The sequence below is a fragment of the Metopolophium dirhodum genome, chromosome 1 (assembly GCF_019925205.1).
Source record: "Metopolophium dirhodum isolate CAU chromosome 1, ASM1992520v1, whole genome shotgun sequence".
NCBI classification, from domain to species: domain Eukaryota; kingdom Metazoa; phylum Arthropoda; class Insecta; order Hemiptera; family Aphididae; genus Metopolophium; species Metopolophium dirhodum.
In genome coordinates this window covers 50,710,333-50,735,188 of record NC_083560.1, presented here as the reverse complement: position 1 = coordinate 50,735,188, position 24,856 = coordinate 50,710,333, and the positions used below count along the sequence as shown (strand labels likewise).

Below are 24,856 nucleotides of genomic sequence, written 5' to 3'. Positions count from 1 at the left end.
TGGGGACTTTCAGTCACGCAATGGCCCAATGATGATATATAACTCACTATAGGTATACATGTGCATATTATTAGTTAGGTATATTAATATTTTACAGCCAATATTATTATGATATACCACATACTTATATACAGGGCCACAACTACACATTACAGGGCTGGTTGTCGCACAAGCCTTAATTTGGGGCCTACATATTATTTTCAAAAAAAGTCTTTACCTATACTCTAAATAACATAATATGATATAATCCAACGTTTATAATATTATCGAAGGTAGTCAGTCTAAACGACTAGACGTCTAGTAGATCTTTGCTTTTAAGTAGAGAAGTTTTAACTGTTTTAAATTTTTTTATGAATGGCATTTAATATTTTTTCACATTATTATAAAGCGTGCAGAAGTGAAATGCAAAACTATGTCATGCGGATTGCGGAGATGGACGCAACTTCTTTTATACATTTATACAGACCACCTGTAGTTTTACTTTAACAAACTATTTATAATCTACTTTTCCAATACAACAAAATTGTAAAAAAACTGTAAATTTTAATATTAATATTTTTGATAGTAAGCACTCGCTAACGGCATAACAAGTACAGACAAAATAATGTTGTTGTTGCCTTGTAGGTAGGTACCTACAATTTTAATGCAGCTGCAAAATATGAATAAATTAGTTTTAAACTGTAATTGAACACTTGAAAATGTAAATTCTATAAAATCATAATCGTAATTAAAACTAAAAATTAAAATTGTAAAGTGTTCCGTACGAGTCACCAGTTTTTATAAGTTTTGAATGTTTTTTTATTGAGTAAGTAAATTATTTCTCATTTTTTAATGTTTGTGAATTCTGTAGAATAAATATTTTATTATTGTTATGAAATGGTTAACTAATAAAATTGTGATTTGTCAGCACCCACTAATAGAGAGAAAAATAAAGACTAATATACATATTTACGTGTGACCTATGTTCAAAATCATATTGTCGTGAAAAAAATCTAAATGAATATAAAAAAATTGCACATTCTTCTACTAAGAATATAGAAATATAAGTCCCGTGTACATTTTCTCATTTATTTCTCCATACAAAATTATGGATAAACATTAATTAAAGGACCATGCTCCATAAAATTCATGTTTGTCTGAAAATGTAAATGAATTGTATGTTATTAAGAAACTAGAAACAAATTGTGAATGTCAAATTACTTGTCAAGAATGCATAACGTGTATTCATCATTATTCCTGTACCTGTATATAGATAGCTCTATAAAATGGAATAGGTGTAAACACATACATTTAGTATGTTTAACAAAATATAATTAGCAATGAAGTAAATAAGGAATTTGGAAGTGCTAATGTTAACAAAGAATATGAAACATCTATAGTATCGTATCACAACTAAATAACTCGAATATATCAAACTAATTTACTTTCCAAATTGAAAAAGATAAATTTAAATTAAATTTTGAAAAAATGTTTAATGGAATTTCAAATTTGGGAGAACGAATGTTTTGAAAAATTGTTTCACCATACCCACTTTAGCTGCTTTAAAAAATGAGTCCAATAAGCAACTATTACGAAAATGTTCATCTCAACAGTCTCCAAATAAATTAAAAATCACCCCTCAAGGACGTTTTTACTTTTTTCTCAAAAAAAAAACTATAAAAACAAGGTTAGAAGTTTCGATATGGGAACAACAAAATAAGCTAGCAACGTCTTTATTATTGGAGCTGAATTACAAATGATTTTTTTGTCTATTACTTATTATTTATAAACAATTTATACTGACAAATTCAACAAATGTTATACTAGCAACATGCTAAATTTTAAAATTTAAAATTTTATTGCTATACATATTTAGAATATTAGGCAGCAATGAATATTATAATGTTTTCACTTTTAAAGTTTTATATGACCAGTTGAACAAATGTTTCTAGCAACATGCTACATTTTTTCATTTTAAATGATTTACTAATGTATATTACATAACAAAGGTCGTTATATTATAGTTAAATAATATTTGTTTAGTTATGTACAATATTTTATACAAATGAATAATAAATATTACTTGGTATAATAAATAAATTACTATACTACACTTTATAGAAATCTATGTTCATAATTGCATACGTAATAAACATTAAACACTTTATTATGTCATTCTTAAATCAAAATCCAATAACAAACCGTACCATAAGTAGGGCATTGTATTAATAAAACTATGTACAATGTATGTATATAATATATGTTCACACAGTCAAATATGTCTTCAAATATTTTAAAATAATACATTAAAACAATGACTAATAAGGAAAATGTAATTAAATAGGTACCTAAGTATTAATTTAAAAAAAATAATATATATTCATTTATACAATGAGTATAAGTAAAATTTAATTCAATAACATTTTTTCCTCGTGTTGTGACTTACTGACATCAAAAAATCTTTACAAGGCTTTTTTTCCGAATACCATTTTATGAACGGTTCTAAAATATTTGAAGTTTGATAAACGTAAAATATTTTATCGTGTAAACGGGGCATAACATTGAAGGGCGTCCGTAAGAATTTTTTAAGGGGGCTGCAAAATATTATGTTTCACCTAATTTATATCAGAATGAAATAACGTCAACAAACATATGAAATAGGTAATAATTATGATTCATCACTTATTAGTTATTATTATTGTTGCCAAATCATTATCTACATTATAAGAATCGTCCTTTTCTATCATAAGTCATAACCTATATAAATGTAAAATAATCTTAATAATTGAATTTGCATAAAATGTAGGTACCTAATTATTTACCAATGGTTTTAATCTAATTATTAAAAAATGTCATTAAATTTAATAAAAAAATATTAGATTCTGAGTGAAACGAGATCCGTATAATATTTTTAAAATCTATATTTAATCTATATAAATATAATCTTTATTTTGTATATTATAAAAGTGATAAATCATATGATGTAGATATAAGATACTTTATGCCTTGAAATAAACAGGGTAGGTTTTCAATGAAAAATTACAATTTACAACTCGTGGTACTTTCTAAGCCTTGTACTGGAAAATAACTCGCAGAGTAAGCACAATAATTATTAAAATACCGAATAAGGTGTACAACAGACCGTTGTCAACTACAGTGAGTTGTACGGACGTCAAACACACATATTATATACGATACAAGATAATCGGTAATCTTCGTCTGTTTCTTCGATACATATTATTTATGCGATGACGGATGACAGAAATATACGGTTTATCGATTTTCTACTGTATATTATATATGCATGATATAAATTAGGGTTGACGGTATTGAAATTTGAAACCGGTATTGCAGTATTAGATTCGGTACCGGTATGAAACGGTATACCGTAATACCGGTATATACCGAAAAACACTGAAATGATATGCTGAGGGAGTAAACAATTTTTAAAAAAACATTATATTACAATATAATATGTTATATTATATTTATTTTATTATTTAATTATATAGAGTGTATGGCAAAGAAACTACCTTATTTAAAAAAAATAATAACACTCAGTGTCACAGTGTAGGGGATGTCTTTTTTAATTTTTTTCAATTTACAGTCATTAAAGTTCTAATTTTTTTTTTAAATCATATTATTAAGGCGATGAAAATAATAAGGGCCTTTCTTTTTGTAATAAGACAAGATAGATGAAGGAGTACCTTCCCTTCTTAGACTTTTTTTTAAATTTATTTCACCAACACATCAAAAAACATTTATGTTATTTCAGGGTCTGTAAAAGGCGAAAAAAGCACACTCTGAAAGGGATTTCCAAAAATCTGAGCACACCACTTACCACTAAATACAAGAACTGTCCCTTAATAATAAAAATTATTAACTCGGTAAAATTTAAACATAAAATAAACAAATTTATTAGTATTCTTTTAGTAATAAATAAATAATAACAGTACAACCAATGTCTTTAACATAATTAACAATTATTAACTCAGTATAAAATATAAATACTATAACGTTAACATACATTTTTAAAAAGTATTAGAATTAGTCATTAGATATTACTTGGAAATAAATTTTGAGTTCATTGATAAAAAAATGAGTTCTTCAGCATGTCCTGGAGATAGTAATGTCCGATGATCTGTAATAATATTCCCTGCAGAGCTAAATATCCGTTGATCAATTATCAATAACAGGTTCAACTTACCTTTTTAAAAAATTTAACAGCCTGCAATAATAAACGCGATTAATTATTATTGAAACGAAGTTTTTTATTTAATTATAGGTACGACGTAGACGACTCGACACTCGATGTGTTCAGTCACTGAACTTCAGTGTACGTTATTATTAAATATTAATATATCCGTTATCAAAGTCACTCTTACAATAATTATTATGATTCGATGAACGCATTTTCATTGGTAAACAATAACATTACAAAAATAGAATCCATTTTAATTTATATTATTGCATGGAGGCATAATAAATTAATGTATACCTAACCAATAACCATTAACCATAGGATAACCGGCATAACTGATAACTGAATACTGAAAACTGTTCAGCAAATAACCGGTATACCAAAAAAACCGTCACCAAACGGTACAACGGTTTTCCGGTATGCTCCGGTATTACGGTATTACGGCATGTACCGGTATTACGGTATACCATTGCAGCGGTATTTGTGCAAAAACCGGTATACCGAAAAAACCGTCAACCTTAATATAAATATAATATTATTAGGTATGTCGTTATAAGTATGCATGTTATGTTATGAGCCGTTCATTAGGTTTTTATCTTGTGCCGACTGCCGATTCTCGCAATACTTTTGCGAATCCGCTCAATAACCCATTACGAAAATATTGAGTTAAAACAATATTAACATTTAAACAATTTATTTAATTTTCTTTTCCTCGTCTTATAAAAATTAGTTTAATTCAGGTGAAAATAAATTCCATTTTGCCGAGTGGAGGGGGGAACACCCATTGGTGGAAATCGGGGGGGGGGGCTTAGCCCCCCAAAAAAGCCCCCCCCAAACTTTCTTGCAAACATAACAATTTCGTAGTTTCTATGGCTGGAAAATTTAATGGTGTACAAGCTAAAATCCAAAACAAATATTCTTGCGCAGTTTATACTCATTGTATGGCCCACCGTGTTAATTTGGTTGTTGTCGATATGTGCAAATTTGTGAAAGTAAGTGTAAAAGAAGTATTGTAAAATTTAGTAAAATAGAATAATAATTTAATATGTTACATATTTTTAATTATTATTTAAGGAAACTAAATGTCTATTCAATACATTAGATAGTTTATATGTTCATTTTTCTTATCCCACAAAAAATCAACGACTCATCGACATGCAAAAAAAGTTGGGGCTCAAAATTAAAACAATTGGTAGAATGAGCGATACAAGATGGAATTGTTGGTACAAAAATTGTGATGCTATTTTAGACTGTTACCAAGCGATTATTCATGTCTTGCAAGAAGAAATAGAAAATGAGAACGACAAAGATGTTAATGAAGCTATAGGTAATATATAAAAAATGTTACACATATTTATTTACTATAATATTTTAAACAATCTTAATCCAACTTTTACATTTTAATAGGAATACTTACTAACTTGCAAAAAGGTTCTTTCATTGTAAATTTGTTTGTTATACGCCAAGTACTTAGTACCATTAATATTCTAAGTAATATGATGCAGGATAAAAATGCCACCTTAGGAAAATCAAGTGTGATAGTAAATAGTATTATAACAAGCTTTCAAAGTTCTCAAACAGCCAAATCTTTTATTGATATTTGGCAGTCAATAAAAAAATTTACAGATGACAATAATATTTTAATAGATATTCCTCACCAAGCGCGAGGTTTGTTATCTAATTTGTAATTTAATTACCTAATTATTTATAGATTACATTATATTAATATTAGTTAAAAAAAAATATCCATATTCCATTTAGATTCGAAGAGAAAGCGAAGAGAGCCTAATAATCTTAATGATTTTATAGTAACTACTACAACAAGTGCAATATATGAACTAATTGAGTCTAACAAATCTGTTGAAGATTATTATAGAACAAACATTTATTTTAAGATATTAGACTCCATTATAGAAAATTTGAAAAGAAGATTTTCCCCAGAGAGTTTAAGTTTAGCTATTTCTGTTGACAAATTTATGCAACTTAATTATGAAGGAAGTTTGGTGTTTATTAATTATTATAAGGTAACATTTATTATATTTGTATATCCCCTCCCTTAAAAATGACCATTTTTAGTTTGAGTGATATAAAATAACTATATAGCCATATAGCCCATATAGGTATTATACAACTTGTGACTTTTCATTTTTTTCATAATTTTAAAAATAAAATATAAAATATAAATCAACTTAATAATATTATTTTTATATTTTTGAAGTAGATTTAAACATATAAAATAACATAAATTCAAAAATTATATTTAATTATTTTATATTTTAGGATTTATTGGATATTAACAAACTAAATATTAAATCAGAAATGACTGTTGCTAGAAATTGCATAAATAAAATCAACAACGATTTTAACATTGACGATTTGAAAATAACAATAAAAAAAGAAATTTTTCCAAATATTTACAAAATGTTACAAGTAGCACTTACTTTACCAGTCAGCTCTGCAACATGTGAGCGATCTTTTTCGGCTATGCGAAGAATAAAGACGTTGGTAAGAACGTCTATGCATCAAGAACGCTTTACAAACCTTTCTATTCTTCATATAGAGAAGGATGTAACAAAAAATATTGATACTGAATGTATTTTAAACGAATTGTCCAAATCCTCAAGGATGATGGTTTTAAAATAAAGCATTTATTGTAATAAGATATATTCAACAAGACTGTTATTTTATAGTATTTTTTTTCCTTAAACAGTACCTATACTATATTATTATATATGTTATAAAATATTTATATTATTAAATTTCAAGTATAAAAAAAAATAATTGGACAGTAATTTTATATTTCTGTTCAGTTGTTCAGTAAAATTTATGAGAAAAATCGTAGCCCCCCAACTTTTTCAATGGATTTCCGCCTATGGGAACACCCCTCATGGCCCCCCTTCGGTTCGTCCCTGATCGTGATTCAATTTGCTCCGCTCAGAATCTTAAATCTAAACCTTTTTTTTTAAATAAGTTACGTCAATTCAAACAAAGATCACTAAAATAATAATAATGATAATTTATATTCATATTATAAATTAATTTTACAATAAGTATAATTAATTATTATGTAATCGTCATGCCATTTTACATGAGTAACACTAACTGTTGTTTTTTTAAAAAAGATAAATTAATCTAATTTTTATTATTTTAGTAAAAGATAACAGCATTAAAAAATATCTGACATTATTGAAATCTCTCTCTGTTATATAAATATCCATATAAATAATATATAATATTTTAATATAAATAATATATAACATTATAGGTATGTCACAGCTCGATAGTACATATTTTCACAGAGTACCTATCATAATATAGCAAGAACACAATTATTGTTATATTTTTTCATACAGTAAAAACCTATTATACAGGTGCAAAACTCTATTTATTTTAATCAACTTTATTTCAATTTATAATAATGTAGAAGTGATTACTAAAATGTATTATTAAATCCATTTTTATTAATTTTAACTAAAATAAATATTTTTGATGCATTATGTTGAATTTTTTTGTTTGTAAAATAAACGGTTAAATGGATCAAAGAAGAAACTAACTAATACATTAACGATCAAAAGTTAAACACGCTTTGAAAAATTAGTTATTGTATTTGATAGTCCCTAGATGATTAAATATTTTTATAATTTATAACATTTTAACAAATATATCCATTAAGTACACAATCCACTTATTTAAACGTAGTTTTTAACAATATTTATAAGTATAGTTAAAGATGGTTTAGTCAGATGGTGTAGTCAGTAGACATAAGTACCTATAATTCCAAGTCCTAACCTATGATAAAACATGAATATGAATCAAGGGCTTGCAGACATTTTAATAACGTAATGTTTATAACGTTATATTTGACTAAAAACGATTGAAATTTGTAAACATAATTATAACGGAAAGCGATAATCAAAAATAATTAAATACCGAAAAACAAAATATATTATGTACCATTAAACAAAACAAAATGCAAAACTTTGAATACATTGAACGAAAAATAACGCAAAACGAAATATTTTAAAACCTAATTATTTAAAAGGTCTATTGGTTTCGTAGAACATATTTTATTTCATGCAAACAATCTGAGAATTGATTATATTATATTCTGTATCCAGGCCATTACCTATCCGCATTAGTTATTATTTTTAAATTTAATAGGTATTAACACTATTTTAAATAAATAAATTAATAAATACTTGTATAACGTTTTAATTTTGAATAACGATAAACGCAAAAGTTCAATAACGTTTTAATTCTACATAACGGTAAACGCAAAAATTGTGTAACGTTTTAATTGTTAATAACATAAAACGGAATTTGTTTTTCAAATGTAAGCCCTGATATGAATCCAAGAATTATGCTACAAAGTATGGTATAATGAACAGTAAAAAAATATTTAAATAATAAATTTAATTAATCCATCTGGAATCCATCTGGTGGAGAAACGTTTCCTAGAATCCGTAAATAAAATTCGTGTTTTTCCTAAAAATTGTTGGGTATAAATAGGTAAAATTAATGGTTTAAATTTTTTTTAGAAATTTGATTATTTAAACATAATGGTGCCAATATAACACACATAAAATAATTAATAAACTGTAGTACCTAAGTTATTTCAAGATACCCGAAAAATAATCTATAACATTGGTGTATCTAAATAGCATACCTAGGACGCTGTGTGGTTATAATTGTAGTATAATAATAATATGCAAGTATACGAATTGTTTTAAATTTAATTTTAGCAACCACAAATAGAATATCCTAAGCAAGACTTACTGAATACATTTTTAATTAACACGAAAAAAAGGCGTCTAAACTCTAATTTACGGAGGAGGCGTGAGAATTTAAAAAATTTCTAAGACAGATAATAAAAAAAGTTGGGAACCACTTGTGTTAAAGAATATTTGAACGTAATTTTAAATTGCTATGTTCTATCTACTTATAAGTTATAACTTTCTTTATTTATAATTGTCTATAGGTTTAAAGAAATTTAGAAGTATAGGATTTTATTTATATTAATCTCTGATAACTCAAATCAAAATGCATCTATAACATTTATTCTGATATAATGAAGAAATTGATAAAAGGTACACATTAGATAAATTAATAGATGAGTAGATATACTTATATGTATGTGTGGTATGTGTATTGCATTTACAATAGTACATAGTAAACTAAAAATAGGTACTACATAATCTAATATCATTATTTTACAATTATGTAGGAAATAATTTAGGTCTATATAACTTTATAATAAAAACAACTAAGTATAAATTACATTTAACAATTAATATGTATATTTATCGCCCTTTATTATTTGTAAGTATTATAGTCATACTTTACGGATATAAATAGAATAGGATTATTATTAGTACTTATTGTTAAAATAAAGTATATTATTTGAACATAATTGTTACACACAATAAGATAATAGAATAATAAAAATGATCTACATGGATCATAAAAATTTAAATATAACTATACTTGCCTAATACGTTTAAATTCAATATAGTCACAAAAAAAATAATAATATCTAGATAATAATAATAATAATAATAATAATAATAATAATTATAATATGATTATAACAAATCATGGAATACAATGTCTTATAATATAGAATATAATGTATGTTGTCTATCTAGTACAACTAATATACTGTATAGACCTATGAACTTGGCACTGTAGATGTTCCACTGTTTGTATTTGTTGTTGTATTTGTCGGCATGGAGCCAAATATGACGGCTAACTCGTCTAAAAGGGTTTCGTTGCGGTATGCCACTCGTATATCCGGGACATTGGTCCTCGATATGTCATTTCCTGCCACCCCCTCCTTGGTGTAATTGGGTCCTAACCAGTACTGCTTGATCTGCATAAAAATCATATTAATATCAATAAAATGTATTTTGTTATTGCATGCGCTAATAAATATCATACCCTATGAGGAAATCCAGACATCAATACAGAGTTTCGAGCCAACTCGCTCATATCGCATGCTGATAATTTCCATACCTGAGCAGCGATAGAGTATTCTTCCATTAACGGTTCCTAAAACAGTACAATTAATATCTATTTATTTAAATGCATGATATTGTATTATGTATATATCAAATAAAATTATTTTTCTTTTTAATTGATTTAAAAAGTTAAACTCACCTACAGTTGATTACAATGTAAAAATTAAAAAATTTTAAGCATGGAAATATTCTGTAGGTACTTATAGTTTGAAAATAAAACTTCAAGAAAATGTAAAATATGATAAAAAAAAAATGATAACCTTGGTGAAATGAAACTGCAGTGGGTCGTCTGTTGACAGACTGATAACCAGGCCACGAGCCAAATATTCGGGTAGTGGATTCCGATGATAATTCAAAAACAATGAATTGTTTGACAAAGGTGACATGGCTATACCAATTTGGGCAACATAATACAAATATTGAAGTACAGGCACTTTTCTTAATAGCAGTCCATGTGATATATTTTCAGCCATCATAAAACCACACACCAAATGTTGTACAGCTCCTGCTTCACCACAATGGGGTCTTAGAACGAACGTGTTGAAACCTTGTTTGCTAATAAAGACAAAAATCAAACGGATAATTTAAATATAAATGTTGATAAAACTATAATTTCAAAAATATAAACTTAATTACTACCTTGTTGTTTGAACAACCGTTATCACCAATTTACTTTCAAAACTAATACTTTAGAATATTATATTTAAAATTAAAAAATATAATTGTTCTTTAGTTGTAGTAGACTTATTTGAATTAATGATAATGTGTTATTCATGCATTTAATAATTTTTAAACTTCTAAGTACAATTTTACATATTACATATATGATACTTCAATAGCTTACATTCTGAGATGATTGAGTACAGTCATGTTGGCATACATATAGTACTGATAATATGCATAAGGTGGATTATCAGTTTCTCTCCATTGTTCTGGTTTGGGAACTTCTCGGTCAACAAATGGATTTTCTGGTTTCGACTCATCATCAACACTATCAAACCCGACTACATGTTGTAAAAATCTAAAAGAAATATTATGTTAAAAATTGTAATTATATATTTTCAATAATTTTTCCAATTAAAAATGAGTTAATACTTAAAGACTTAACAATAATAAGTATGGTTATCAGTTACCTATGGAGATCTGGATGTGAATTAGGATCATTGGTGGCTTCAAACAATGGCAAAAATACATTGTCCAACAACTGCTGGAAGTTGTCTAAAATATTGTTCGATCTAAATATATCACTGTAACAAAGAACATTTTTATAATTAATAATTGTATTGTTTCAATAACAATACTAAAATATATTATATAGTACTAATACAATATAATGTGCATATATTTAAATAAAAAACTTATGACTTAAGTAGTCAATGTTATGTGTAAAACAATAAAAAATAAATAAAATTGTTTATAATATATACTCACAACAATCGTGGAATCTGAACTAGCCATCGAACATTGTCAGAATACACTCTATTAGAAATAGCCCATTTGGCTAGTTTGTCCCATTCATCACGACTCTTTCCGTAGATTGACAGGCGGAGTTCGGCATTTTGATATTTTGATTCTTCTAAGTCAGCCGCCACTTCATTAATTACCCGAGCAAAATATTTACCACCAGTATAATTATCTGTTTTCAAGAATACTTCTCTAAGACGAGATTCTCCAATAGGGTTGTACTTGGAATTAAATTTGTCGAACCTGTGAAACGTGTTGCGATCCTATAAAATAATAAAGGTACATTTATAAAAAATAGTCAATAACACCAAAGACAAAATAGGATTATTATTTATGTATATAATGATTTTTATATAACTTATAGGCATTTTTTAACACCAGTTTTTACTTTTTATCGATCGGCTAAAGTACCTATATAATATTAGAGTATAGGACTGCTCTCTAAGCATATCGTATCAAATATACAAGCTGCTAACAACCAGAATAATAAAAAACAGTTACAATGATTACCAATAATTAATAAATAATAACGTGATATTTCTTGAGGCAGTTAATCTAAATCATAATTCCGAGAAATAATCAATAATTACACAATATTCTAGTTTAGGCATTTTCAATTTTCATTTTTTTTAGTTTTTTTTTATAAATATCAATGAAAAAATGTACATTGGGTCAAAAAGCTTGAAAGTTGAAATCCAAAGTTCCTCATATATTATTATAATAACGGTTTAAAAATATGTATTTATTTATTTATAAGCATTTCAAGTTCAAATGTTGACAAATTTGTCAAAATTACGAACATTTATTAATTATTTTGTAGTTAAAAAATTTTAATTATATAAATTATTGAATACCTATAGGCTATAGTTTCTATAGTATATACGTATTGTCTACGTATATAAAATATAGCTTAGTGTTAAAAAATAAATAGTTTTATGGTTGCATAATTATGATTTTTAAAAGGCTAACGAATAATAACTTAATTTTAATAGAGATTTTCCTCAATTGTAAAAAATTAAGAAAATAAAACATTTTTGGAAGGTTATAGCGTCAGTTGGAATAGATCTTTGTAACAACTTGATAATTTTAACTGATTGTTCAAAATAAAAATGGACCTAAGATGAATTATTCTATATAATTTAAAAATACTATATCTCTATAGTTAAGCCAACAGGTACTAATGTGTATACATGAGATTAGGTACCTACCTACTTATAAAAAAACGTATATTATACCTTCATCGTTATAATGGCTACCAATAACTTATTCGTTCATGGTCTAAATTTAATAAAATTAATAACCCATAAAACTTCTAAAAATTTAGTTTTTTACCAAATAAATAAATATGTCTTCGAATTTTGCACTTTAATTCTTCGTAGTTAACATAAGTTCTAATTTATTATTTTATTTGTTGTACCTGCTATAATAAACAATATATTATGAGCCGAATGTTTTATGTTATATTATAACGAAATTAAAAATATTTTCATATAAAACAGAATGTAACAACTAAATTCAAACATATTTTTATAATATTGCGATAAAAAATAGGTTGTAATAAAAATGAATGTTCGTCCGTTTGTGTGTGTCCTTTTATGCAATACTAAACCAATTTTGATGACATTTTCTGTGTGTGCCTGAGTTGTATGAGTTGTATTCACAATTGGACTCGGTAGGTCCTATCCGGGGAGGGAGGGGCTTTAACGGGAATTTTAAGATTTACGATGGAAATTTTTGTTTATAAATGGTTGGTATTGGTTATAGGAGAAATAATTAGTATTTATTATTTTATTGGTTAACATTAGTTAATCGGGCAGGTCGGGTGCAAGCATGCATCAAATGGAATTTTCACACATTGCCTACACGATATGCTGTCGCACATTGTACGCGATCCGACGTAGTCGGATTGCCTACCGGGAAGGCTGAGTTGCTCTCAAAAGGAGTTGAACAATCACTATTTTTAAAAGTTGTAATTTTTTACAAAGTTTGCGGGACCAGCTAGTAACTTATAAATTACAATCAGTCATTACAAACTGATATATATACTATATATTATTATTTTGTTAGAACATACATATACATTTATAATATTTATAAGCCTTATCAGTTATCAGACATTGAGACATGTATAGTATACGTCAATATACCTACATTATAAATACATATAAAACATGAAATCAAAGAATTTTAATTCTTCAGTTTCTTTTTACGTATATATTCATATTTTTTAATGTTTTGTTATTATTGTACTCTTAAGCCTTTCTCTCTTCTTTAGTACCCTTATTTAAATTAAATATAAGTTAATAATATAATATCATTTATTACAGTACTAACTAATAATGTCTAGTAAAAAATATACTCACAACTCACTATGCGTTATATAATCCTACTGTAGAATACAATATAAGTAATAAGTACCTTTACTAAGTATACAAGTATATAACTATATAGTATATTATGAGTACAAGATAATAGGTAATACACTCATCATAACAAACGGTGATACTTCTAACTTTATTTATTATTGATACATCGTAGCTTTTGTAGGTTTTGAACATACTGCAATTGTATTATTATTATAAAGGTCACGTCATTTATTCGATAAGTATCTTTATTAAGCTGGTTGTATTCGTAAAGAAAAGGTCAACAGGAAAATGTTTTATAACGACATATTATTCGCATTTGGTCCCGTTAACACATTTAAGGAGTATTAAAAGTACTTAAACCAATTTGATCAATTTATTTTATTTTACAAAAAACATAATATTCATCTAATTGTACTTATTTCTTTAAAATTATAATTTACTCACTGCGTGTACATCCAACATATCGACGGTCAAGTCATACGATGTTAATTTCATTGATTCAAAAACCTGTTTAAGTGTCATACCACCAGCAGACACCACTTCATCAGAATGATTTTTTAAAGTTTTCTTAATGAATCTTAACAAATGTTTTTGATTCATGCACGATGCAGCATGTATATGGGTGTCGACCTTTCATAAAACAAATAATATTTATAAAATCTTTGAAAAATTAATAGATCAATTGATATTGATAATAGATTTTAGACTTTTTAACTTTATTTGAACAGTTTAGATAAAATGTTAGTTTAAAGTACCTTTCTGATATTGTAGAAATCACGATGCGGAATAGCTTTCTGTGACGCAAGTTCTCTCAATTCGTTTAGTAACACATGCAGTTGGAATTTCGATGATAAATACGACAACCGACGATAACAAAATGATTTTCTGCGGTGGAAAAATATATATTATTAAGGGAATGCAATGATAACAATAATATAAAAATCAAAAAAACTAAAAAATATTAAATTATATTTTTTTAGTTTACTTGTTGTCTCGTATATATTATATTATTATAATTTTTTATCAGTTTTGTGATTTTTAAAAACATGTTTTCGTATATATTTCATCGGTTATATCTCGTAAAATGGTCGTATATCAAATTTGCTTAAATTGTATATCAAACTCTGAATGATAACATTCTCTGAGTTCTGTCACGATAAATTATAGTTAAAACAAAATATAAAATATAAATTCAGACAATTCAATTCTACCAAAAAAAAATACTTGACTAATTTTTTTAACTTATTGTCTGGCGGCCATTATTCTAGCAAATAAAGTACGAAAATATGTTTTGACTGTTTGATTTGGACAAATTTAGGGCCTGTTTTACAATCATAGTTTAAACCTCGGTTACGTCTAATCCACTGATTTTACCGGCCGAATTCGGTGGTTTAACCTTAGTTTAACGATTGTAATACTTAGACTATTATGGTAAAGAGAGCACACCGGGTATAGTTGTTTTATCTGTCTTACACATGTGTAACATAGATAGTAAACATCTTGTTATGTATTTCACTCACTGCGGTGATAACATTGTTAAAATGCAGCTATTATAACAATACATATTATTATAAAGAACAAAATTGTCTGTGTTTTATCAAATAAATACTAATAATTTTCTAAAACGTCTAAATATTTTAAAAAAATAGGTAGAGGTAAATAAGTTATGAAACCTTCATTTCAATAATGTAATCCGAATGAGTGAAATATACAGAAAGTGGTTTTTATTGCTTTATTCTACGTGTGTACGTCAGACAGAGAAATAATGTTTGCTGATACGCCCATTTGCAAACAGTATAAACATATATTTTGGTATATCAATCGGACTCAGGGGCGGCTCCAGAGACTTGTTTGGGGGACTAAGTCATCATTTTCAGAAAACTTTGGATAGTATAATGTGTTTTTTTGTAATTTTTTCATTACAATATGCAACTTTTGGGAAATACCAGCTTAGGGGGGGGGGACCCATAGGGCCCCTCTGGAGCTACCTCTGATCGGACTACTGCCTGCTGGATCGGTTCGAACGTATCGTTGTTATTACTTACAGTGGACCGTCAGATATCATCGTGCACAGCCGTTGCATGTCCCGACAAAACGTCTCCAAATTAGGATACGGGAATCCTTGAACTGGAGTCTCAGAGTCGGGACTGCTGTACATTTGAAATACGCCATCCTGAGCACGGATCGTGAAGCCCAATGATGGTGGAAAGTCGCACTGCCACGGGTCGCCAACGCTGGCTGGTGGATGTACCGGATGGTCTGTCACACAAAATAAACGCTTGTATATTTTTCACAAATCCGATTTAATAGTGATGGAATAGGTATGCTGTTATTAACAATGTCCCGTATATAGTACGTCATAGACAAAATAAAAATTATTCGGTGAACAAAACAAACAATAAATTGTAATTTAGAGCGTGCGAGATACACGTATTTATATACGTATGTATAATATAATATATTAATATCATAGACCTTATATACTATAATAGCCACTAAGGCCTAAGGTAAACCAATATTTAGTATAATTTACATGGTATATTATATATATACCACTAGACAATGAATGAAATTGGTTCGTCGATATATATAATATATATAATATTATCTATACATACATATAAATACACTGATTACTGATGTTACTTTAAATAAAAACATACATTGTTAGAAATTAATTCGACGAGCAGTCCTCACCTCATTTTGATAATAATAATGCATTTTATTCCATTATCATCGCAAATGTATTAAATATGAGGTTTCGTTAAAATAAATTTTAAACTATTAACGAACAGTTTATTTACTACGAGCGTGCGGAAATTATTCGCATGTATTTTGTTGGTATACGAAATAATTATGCGGCAGCTGCGGTGTTATATAATATATTATACACGAAACTATGTTTTCACTACACGCGGTGGCAGTGTGATATGCTTAAGTATAAAAAAAAAACATAATTTAGTATTACTGATCTATGTATTAAAGGCAACATATATAAAATTCTAATGTTCAAAAAAAAAAAAAAAAATACAAATACAAAAATAGTTGATGCTACACGAGTCTTACAATTTTTTTTCAATTAGAGCTATTTTGATTTTTTTTTTTTTTTTAATCGCTTTTATAGATATTATGTTAATGCATCAGAATAGGTATAATAAACAAATTGTTGCACAAGCACACCAACACACATAATACACAAATCAGACGACTCTATACAATATATTATGTGTATAATATATATGTATATTATATAATATCAGATCGTCCATCAAACACGCACGCACGCACCGTATTGGCCGTACGCAATGTCGAATAATAGTTGGTCGGTAAACGCGTCGTCCATGGTCGAACTTCGTCGGTCAGCCCACGGATTATACGACGATTTCCTAGATTGTTGCGTCCCTAGATCAGAAACAGAGACTCGTTTCCGGATATCTGTACACATATACACACACAACACAAACACACATAATATTTAAATTTTATAATTATCATATACACACATAGCTGGTAATATGTGCATAGGTACGCGCAATTGGAAAACCGTATAATGAATAATATATTCTAATATAATATAAATATATATATATATATATATATAGCTGGTAGTATGGTAATCTCACTTTCTCACACGCCCGACGGCACCTAGGTTTATGTATAATATTTTATTCTGTTGTAAAGAGATACCTACAGACATTGATTAGGTATATTAATTGCAGTTGATATTATATAAATTTAAATTATGCTAATATTGCACTGTGCAGACTTACCGGCGATGGATTGACGGTCTTCGTGCTTGATCACTCGGGCTCTTGGATAAGGCTGTCTGATTTCCGTTTTGTTGTTCGAGTCGCCACCAGCGGACACGTCGGTAACGCTGTCCGACGAGTGAAGCACAGAAGCGTTACCGGACGACGGTGAGGATGGATCCCCCCCCTTGCGGCTTGGGGTGCTTTTTGTGGAAAAACTTCGACGTGATGTTCGGGAAAGATTGATGGGACACTCGCATATAACGTTCTCTAATGTGCAACGCTTCCATTAGTTGTTGTGATGCCCAATGCAAATCTTCCAAAGGGACCTACATGAGAAAATTAAACGTGTACAGTCTTAGAAACAACAATTGCACCGGGATGAGGGAAGTTTCGAAGAGGGTAAAAAAATATTAATTTACACTATAAATATATTGTGTGCATCGTGGCTGTTAGCAAAATATTATAATGATAATACGATCAAATTAACGTCACAAACGTTTTTCGTACCAATTTACATCAATTTTATATAATTTATCCATAGGAGTACTATGTAACTAAACTATATGGCTATTTGAAATAAGTAGTTGTCCCTTCAACTAATTTACGTATTATAAATGTTTTATATATATATAACAAACAACAATCCAGTGAAAATTGTAATCATAGGAAACGCTGATACCCAAAACTAAAATGACTTAATTTTAACTGAAGGCTAATATAAGCTTCCTTAATTTTTGTTGTTTAAATTATATATTTGATAAAGTTTTAGCAGTTAAGAAAATATTTATCTTAAAGCCTAAATTTAAATTGTTTATTTATTGAAGTATTTTGATAAATGTGTAAATGCGTGTGTAATATGCATTGAGTACCAAATATTATGGTTTTCAAACATTTCACTATTTTTGAGAATTTTTTAAACAATTTTAATTTCAAATACCTAATAATTCAATGGTAGGTATGCTATTTTATCTCTAATTCAAATTTTAAATATCTATTAAATGTCGTTTATATACACATTTCAAGTTTGAATTATAGGGACATTTTGACATTTAATATTTTTTTTTTAAAACCGCCTCGTCCAAATTACTAATACATTGTTATCATAATAATAATATAACTAGACATTCATCTTTTCTTTATCTTTTAATAGGTCTCTATTTAAGAATAGGTTAATATTTGTTTATATAATTATAATTTGTATGTATATAAATTACATGCGAATCGTTTGTATATTGAAAATACTGGATAGGTAGTTCAAAAATTAGTTTACATTTATATATATTTTTTTTTTTTTTTTTTTTTTTTTTTTTTTATTGGGTAACCCGCGGCAACATAGGCCATTGGGTGTGGGGAGGGCACTGTAGGTTTTTATATTGGGTAGGTTTGGTAAGTTTTATATTGGGTAGGTTGGTACACGTGTGTGTTGTGTTTGGCAGAATTTCTAATGGGGCACCCGTAGGTTTCTGCCGTGCCCCGGGGTGGGGGGATGGCGGATTTATATATATTATTTCTTATTAGATTAGGTAGCTACACATTATAGTTTATTATTATATATAAACTCTATAAAATAGAGTTCATAAAAATATACGTATTATACTATTATAAGTATTATAACATCTTATTATATAAGACCATTATTGAAGAACTTACTAAACAACTCATAAAAAAGTGAAATAATATAGGTAGGTACTACCTATATTATATGATACGTAATTATAAATTATTAACTTTAATAATAATAATCGTTTAGGAACAGTATATGAATGCAAAGAGGATTATTATTTATTGTTTTAAGTCTTCTTTAAATTAACTACCGACAAAAGCCAGTTAGTTGAATAGATCTTACAATCGTTTAATTTTCATAAATAATTTAATTGACTATCCTGTGGAATTAATATTATGAATCCCACTAATGTTATAATAATATGACGTAATTGAATGATTATGTCTATAGAAAATTATATTTAATATATAGTTTTCAGACATTTGAACAAATCTGTTGTTTCAAATCACAGATTTTTGTGTAAATATATTGTAAATTTATAACATACTGTTAAGGGGATTCGATACCGGGATTTTCTGTTTTTGTCTAACACACACGTGACTTAAGATTTTAGATTGGTTCTTTGCCGAACATACCAATTGATCTAATGAAGCGATACGAATTCTAAAAACAGATTTGAATTTGTCGTCAAGTCTACTTGAAATCGATATTTCCCACATTTTTTCATTTTTGTAGAGGTTAAAATCAAAAACTAAAATACGACAATTTTTAATATGACATTTTTAGGAATTTGGGGGATAATATCAAACATGTGGGAAAGTCGATTTCAATTAGACTTGACGACAACTTAAAATCTGTTTTCAGAATTCTTATCGCTTCAATAGATCAATTGGAATGTTTGGCAAAAAACACGTCTAAAATACTATGTCGTGCGTGTGTTAGACAAAAACAGAAAATCACGGTATCGAATCCCCTGAATACTGATTTAGATATTTTAAATTACACATGTATCATCTATACAAAAATATAAACAAACATCATAATATGTTTATTGTATTGTCCATTATATTGTTTATTTTAAAAATGCATTGTCTAGTATCATGTGACAGTTACGTATTTAAGATTTTCTTTATTAGTGGTAGTTTAAATGTTATAAGCTATTTTAATAAAATTTAATTGCTAGCTGAAACAATAAAATTAATTAATTTTTCAAGAAAAAAGTTCGTTAGGTGCCGAATATTCTTTTTTTTATGTGGAAATCAATTCACTATTGTACAAACTATACCTACTCAAATTAAAACAGCACAAATATTTGAACTATAATTGCTATATTTTTGGAAAATAATATTATTCAAATTACGACGTATATTAAATGTTTTGCTACAATTGTTTGATTTCAGCTTAGTATACATAATACTGTAAGTTTTTGATAGTTTTAAAAATAAAGGATAGCTATCGATGCTACCCATATAATTTATACTATTTTTAATGTATGTTTTAAGAGAAATTATTCAATTATCGTCTTAAGTGTATAAGATATTACTGCTTTAAACATAATTATATAGGTACATTATAGGTTGTATATTATTAATACGTAAGTTAATATTTTAATAATCATTCGTACGGTGAAATTATTCAACTTTATATTACTAATATTATGTAGAGTATAATACGACTGGTACGTAATTATATATTTTACCCCATTGTTATCTTCTCCGCCAATGCTAACACGTTGAAAATGTGGCACAAAATCGTATTGCCCTTCGTTGTCTTCTGATAGATTTTGTTGCCACTGTGCACCAGTGGTCGATGGTAGTTGTTTCTCGATTCCCGCAGTGGTTGACGACTGCGCTGAAATTGATACACCATCACCATACAATTGCCGGTCATCCTTGTTCAATGTTGACTGTGGGTATCCTAAAGCTGCTGCGGCAGCTCGTTTTTCGTCCATTTCTTTGGCCAGACTATACAGTGCAAAATAATCGTAAAAATTAAAACATAAATAATCATATGTTTTTCAAAACACTGCAGTTTGATAGGAAATACATATAAAGCTTTTTAGCCAAACCTGGCAGTGTTGACGATTACAGAAGCTCAACAACAAAGATGAACTCAAAAGAAAACATTAATATAAAATGTATTATGAAAACTAAAAGTTATTTCCTCAACAATTTATAATTTTATCTGAGTGAACCACCAAACTCGAGTGTTATAGACGACAATAAAAAATTATAATTATAAGCTATAGTGGCTCGCGGCTAGCGGCGGTCAAAGACCAGAATAAATAAATTATTATCCGATAATATAGTAATTTACATTCGATACCTAATCAATATGCTTTTAAAACAACACCTATTTTTGTATTTCGTTAAATAATAATTTATGTGATTAATAAGTAATCATAATATAAAATAACATTATCAACATTCAACTTTACTGAAGTACCGTGTTGTAATTCATGGTCTAGTAATTTAATGAAAACAATAAATAAATAAAAACAACGAGAACGCATCTCATATATCATGCTAAATTAAAACTACTAGAGTCTAAAAGTTCAAATAGTAAATTATAAATAAATTGTATTGTTAAACCTATAATGTATAAACTATATAGTAACTAATAAGTAATAAGTAACAACAAATTGTCTGAGCAGTTCAATGAAATTGATTACTTATATATGTATATCTCCCATAACCGAATTAAATTACCTTGAATAAAAACATTAGGGATAGATTTATTTAATACATGTACCTAAACATGAACATTTAATTTTATAATTTTTAGGCTTTATGTAGACGACTAAATGTTATAATTTTGTTAATGTTATAAGATTAATACATTTTGTCAAAGAAAATAATCAGGTGCGGATCCAAGGTGCGGTAGTGGGGACTGGGGAGATACCGTTGTTGGCCATATTATAGCATAGGTAGGTAGGTAGTAATATTATTTTATGTATATACAATTCTATTATTTTTGGAGATACTATATTGTCTGTTCCACAAACCATTTATTAAGTATTAAGGATAATAGATATTATAATAAGTACTAAACTAAACTTCACATCTATTTTATATTTTTTAAAAAACCAACTATCATAAACTATATCTTAGTACATAAGGTTTAATGAATCAAAAACTACTCGTTTCGATATCGATTAAAATGTATGAACATTTTCAAGAAAAACCATATATTTTTTTTCAATTTTCAGTAGAAAAAAGTAGGTAGTTCTCATGCGAAAAAAAAGTTTCTTCCACAAGATTTAATTGGTAAAAAAATCCAAGTGGGTATTTGAAAATACTCATCGTACCTATCTACTGTATTTTCCAAATATTACATTTAAAATGAAAGAGTATTTTTTAGATCTTTAAAATTTATAAAATTGTATACACGCTACAAATGTGTAGGTTGCAGATCAACTAGTTATATATAAGATAATAAGATAGACAAATTTACTAAATAACATGACGTGTTCATTAATCACGATAAAATAATTAAAAACAAGCTGATAATATGAAGTTTAGTCTTGTGTTGTATCCTGGTGTAAAAACTAAAAGAATGTGGTTACAGCCAATAAATCGGCACGTGTGTCGCTGTAACAACAATTCAAGGATAAAATAAGAAATTTAAATAAATAAACACCCCCTCCTTTTATCACCTTTTTCGTATGATGTTTAAATGTATTTTAAGTTCATTCAAGTTTTTAATATTTATTGGCAATAGCAATGGCAGTTAATATTTATTACTGTTATTACTGGAAACAATTATAAGAATATTATTATATGAAAGTAACTAACCCATTTTACCATTTTTTTTTTTAAATTTGTATTATATTCAATAATTTAAAATTAGTTTAGTAAATACCAACAACCAGCTATTTCTTATAATTTATAACTTATACAGTTATACTACATGCAAGTCATTACATTATGTGTAAATTGGTTTATTCTGCTGTTTGTAAGAAAAAATATAAAAATAATTGGAAATTAATATTATTAACGATATGATAAATATTAAGTATTACAATTTAAGAAATTCACTAGAAAATTAAAAATAAATCAAAGTTTTTAGAAGTTCATTCCAAAATTAAACTAACAGCATATTTAAATTGTTTATAAAAGGTATAAAGTATAAGAAAGACAAAAATACTATTTATACCTTGAGACATTGAGTATAGTACCTATATTATACGATCTATACTCAATGATATAAGTATACCATGTACACAATTTTATTATTAACCGTGCAAATTAACAAGTTATGTAGAATAAGACAACTAATGTCTAATAGTACAATTTCTAAAATAATGATAAACTATTTTTATATCGAGTAGGAACGTATTGATTCGTTACTTTGATTATTTTATTTATACCCCGCCCATGTTAGAAACTAGATTATTACGCTACGTGCATGAGGGCACGAGGCACACGTACCATAAAATATATCATACACAATTATTAGTAATTACACGAAAAGTAGATTGCTTATTATTAATACTTCAGAAAGTTGTCTTCGGAAGTATGTTTGTTTAGCGTTTTCCGAATTAATATACAATTTATGTAACTAAGATAATAATAAAAATTTAATTTATTAAAATATGCTCTAGTTACCTATACCCAGTATTGTATTAAATAAATACATTTTAATAGAATGGAAATAATCAATAATTTGAGTTAAGAGTTTATGCACATATTACATATGTTATTATTACACATACCATTAGTTATTGGTAATTTTGTGTATTTGCTTATCGTTATATTATTTAAAATAATAAAATACATCGAAAACAAGATATTAAAAAGGACAGTAACAAATACAAAATTGTGAAAAAACTTCTTTACACTAAACTATTATTCATACATTTTCACCGTTGCTGTTTAATAATTAAACATAAAACAGACTTAACTTATTTAAAACAAAACGTTTATTATTAAGTAAGATTGACAATTATAATATAAAATCATCTTATCGCATAGGAAATGAATAATAGCAATAGCGTGTTTAAAAAATAAGCTGTTTCAAAAATGAATAAACTAATACAATATGATGGTATACAATAGAAATTCTAATTACCAATAGTTGAAGAAAAGTTCTTAACGAGATATTTAGTTTTCTAATTTCATCAGGATTTATAAACATTTAAGTTTGATATGATATAGTCCGATACAGCCACCGTAGTTCGTAATTATTTTAATTTGTGTTGGAAATTAAATTAATGTGCGTACATTTAAATACCAAATGGGAATTCTATAAAAACCTAATTACGTCTTAATTTAGAAAACAATCACTAAAAACGAAGACCTAAGTACCATTCAACTATAACGCCGTATACACGAAATAATAATAATTATAATATTATAAAATCGTATTAATTATTCTAAAAAACCTACCCAGCATAAAACAATCGTTCCCGGCACCAAATTTGCTGTTGGTCCGTATTAGCAAACATATTATTAAGCCCAATCGATACTCGAGTCTAAATATTATTTTGCACTAACGTTTTAAACTACAAAAATTTCATTGTAGATAATTGAAAACGAACGAAAGGTATTTGCACCCGCAACACTGCTGACGTC

The 24,856-nt window shown here is 27.3% G+C and overlaps 2 protein-coding genes across 2 annotated transcripts in view; one reads left to right on the top strand and one right to left on the bottom strand.

Annotated features, from left to right (window-relative positions):
• The first annotated feature begins 5,049 nt into the window (after positions 1–5,049).
• On the top strand, positions 5,050–6,823 carry LOC132939840 (zinc finger MYM-type protein 1-like). The gene is made up of 6 exons (XM_061007240.1): positions 5,050–5,172; positions 5,255–5,507; positions 5,588–5,721; positions 5,791–5,848; positions 5,942–6,204; positions 6,461–6,823. Exons 1-6 carry the CDS (start codon positions 5,050–5,052, stop codon positions 6,821–6,823), a joined length of 1,194 nt encoding a protein of 397 aa, XP_060863223.1.
• Positions 6,824–9,215: 2,392 nt separating this feature from the next.
• The window catches only part of LOC132934977 (AMP deaminase 2), a 28,951-nt gene continuing 13,310 nt past the window's right edge, over positions 9,216–24,856 (bottom strand). Inside the window, 13 exon segments of the mRNA XM_061001413.1 lie at positions 9,216–10,049; positions 10,118–10,228; positions 10,458–10,752; positions 11,042–11,218; positions 11,331–11,444; positions 11,629–11,924; positions 14,472–14,657; positions 14,783–14,912; positions 16,073–16,286; positions 17,316–17,429; positions 17,798–17,963; positions 17,965–18,105; positions 20,983–21,247. Of these exon segments, the coding sequence (XP_060857396.1) occupies positions 9,849–10,049; positions 10,118–10,228; positions 10,458–10,752; positions 11,042–11,218; positions 11,331–11,444; positions 11,629–11,924; positions 14,472–14,657; positions 14,783–14,912; positions 16,073–16,286; positions 17,316–17,429; positions 17,798–17,963; positions 17,965–18,105; positions 20,983–21,247 (2,410 nt within the window). The 3' untranslated portion in view covers positions 9,216–9,848.

What these genes read in the sequence shown, in the direction of transcription:
- LOC132939840 (XM_061007240.1), top strand. Translation starts at nt 5,050, where the DNA reads ATGGCTGGAAAATTTAATGGTGTACAAGCTAAAATCCAAAACAAATAT. An exon ending in ATATGTGCAAATTTGTGAAA is followed by an intron (nt 5,173 to 5,254) that starts GTAAGTGTAAAA and finishes TTATTATTTAAG; the next exon opens with GAAACTAAATGTCTATTCAA. An exon ending in TATTCCTCACCAAGCGCGAG is followed by an intron (nt 5,849 to 5,941) that starts GTTTGTTATCTA and finishes TATTCCATTTAG; the next exon opens with ATTCGAAGAGAAAGCGAAGA.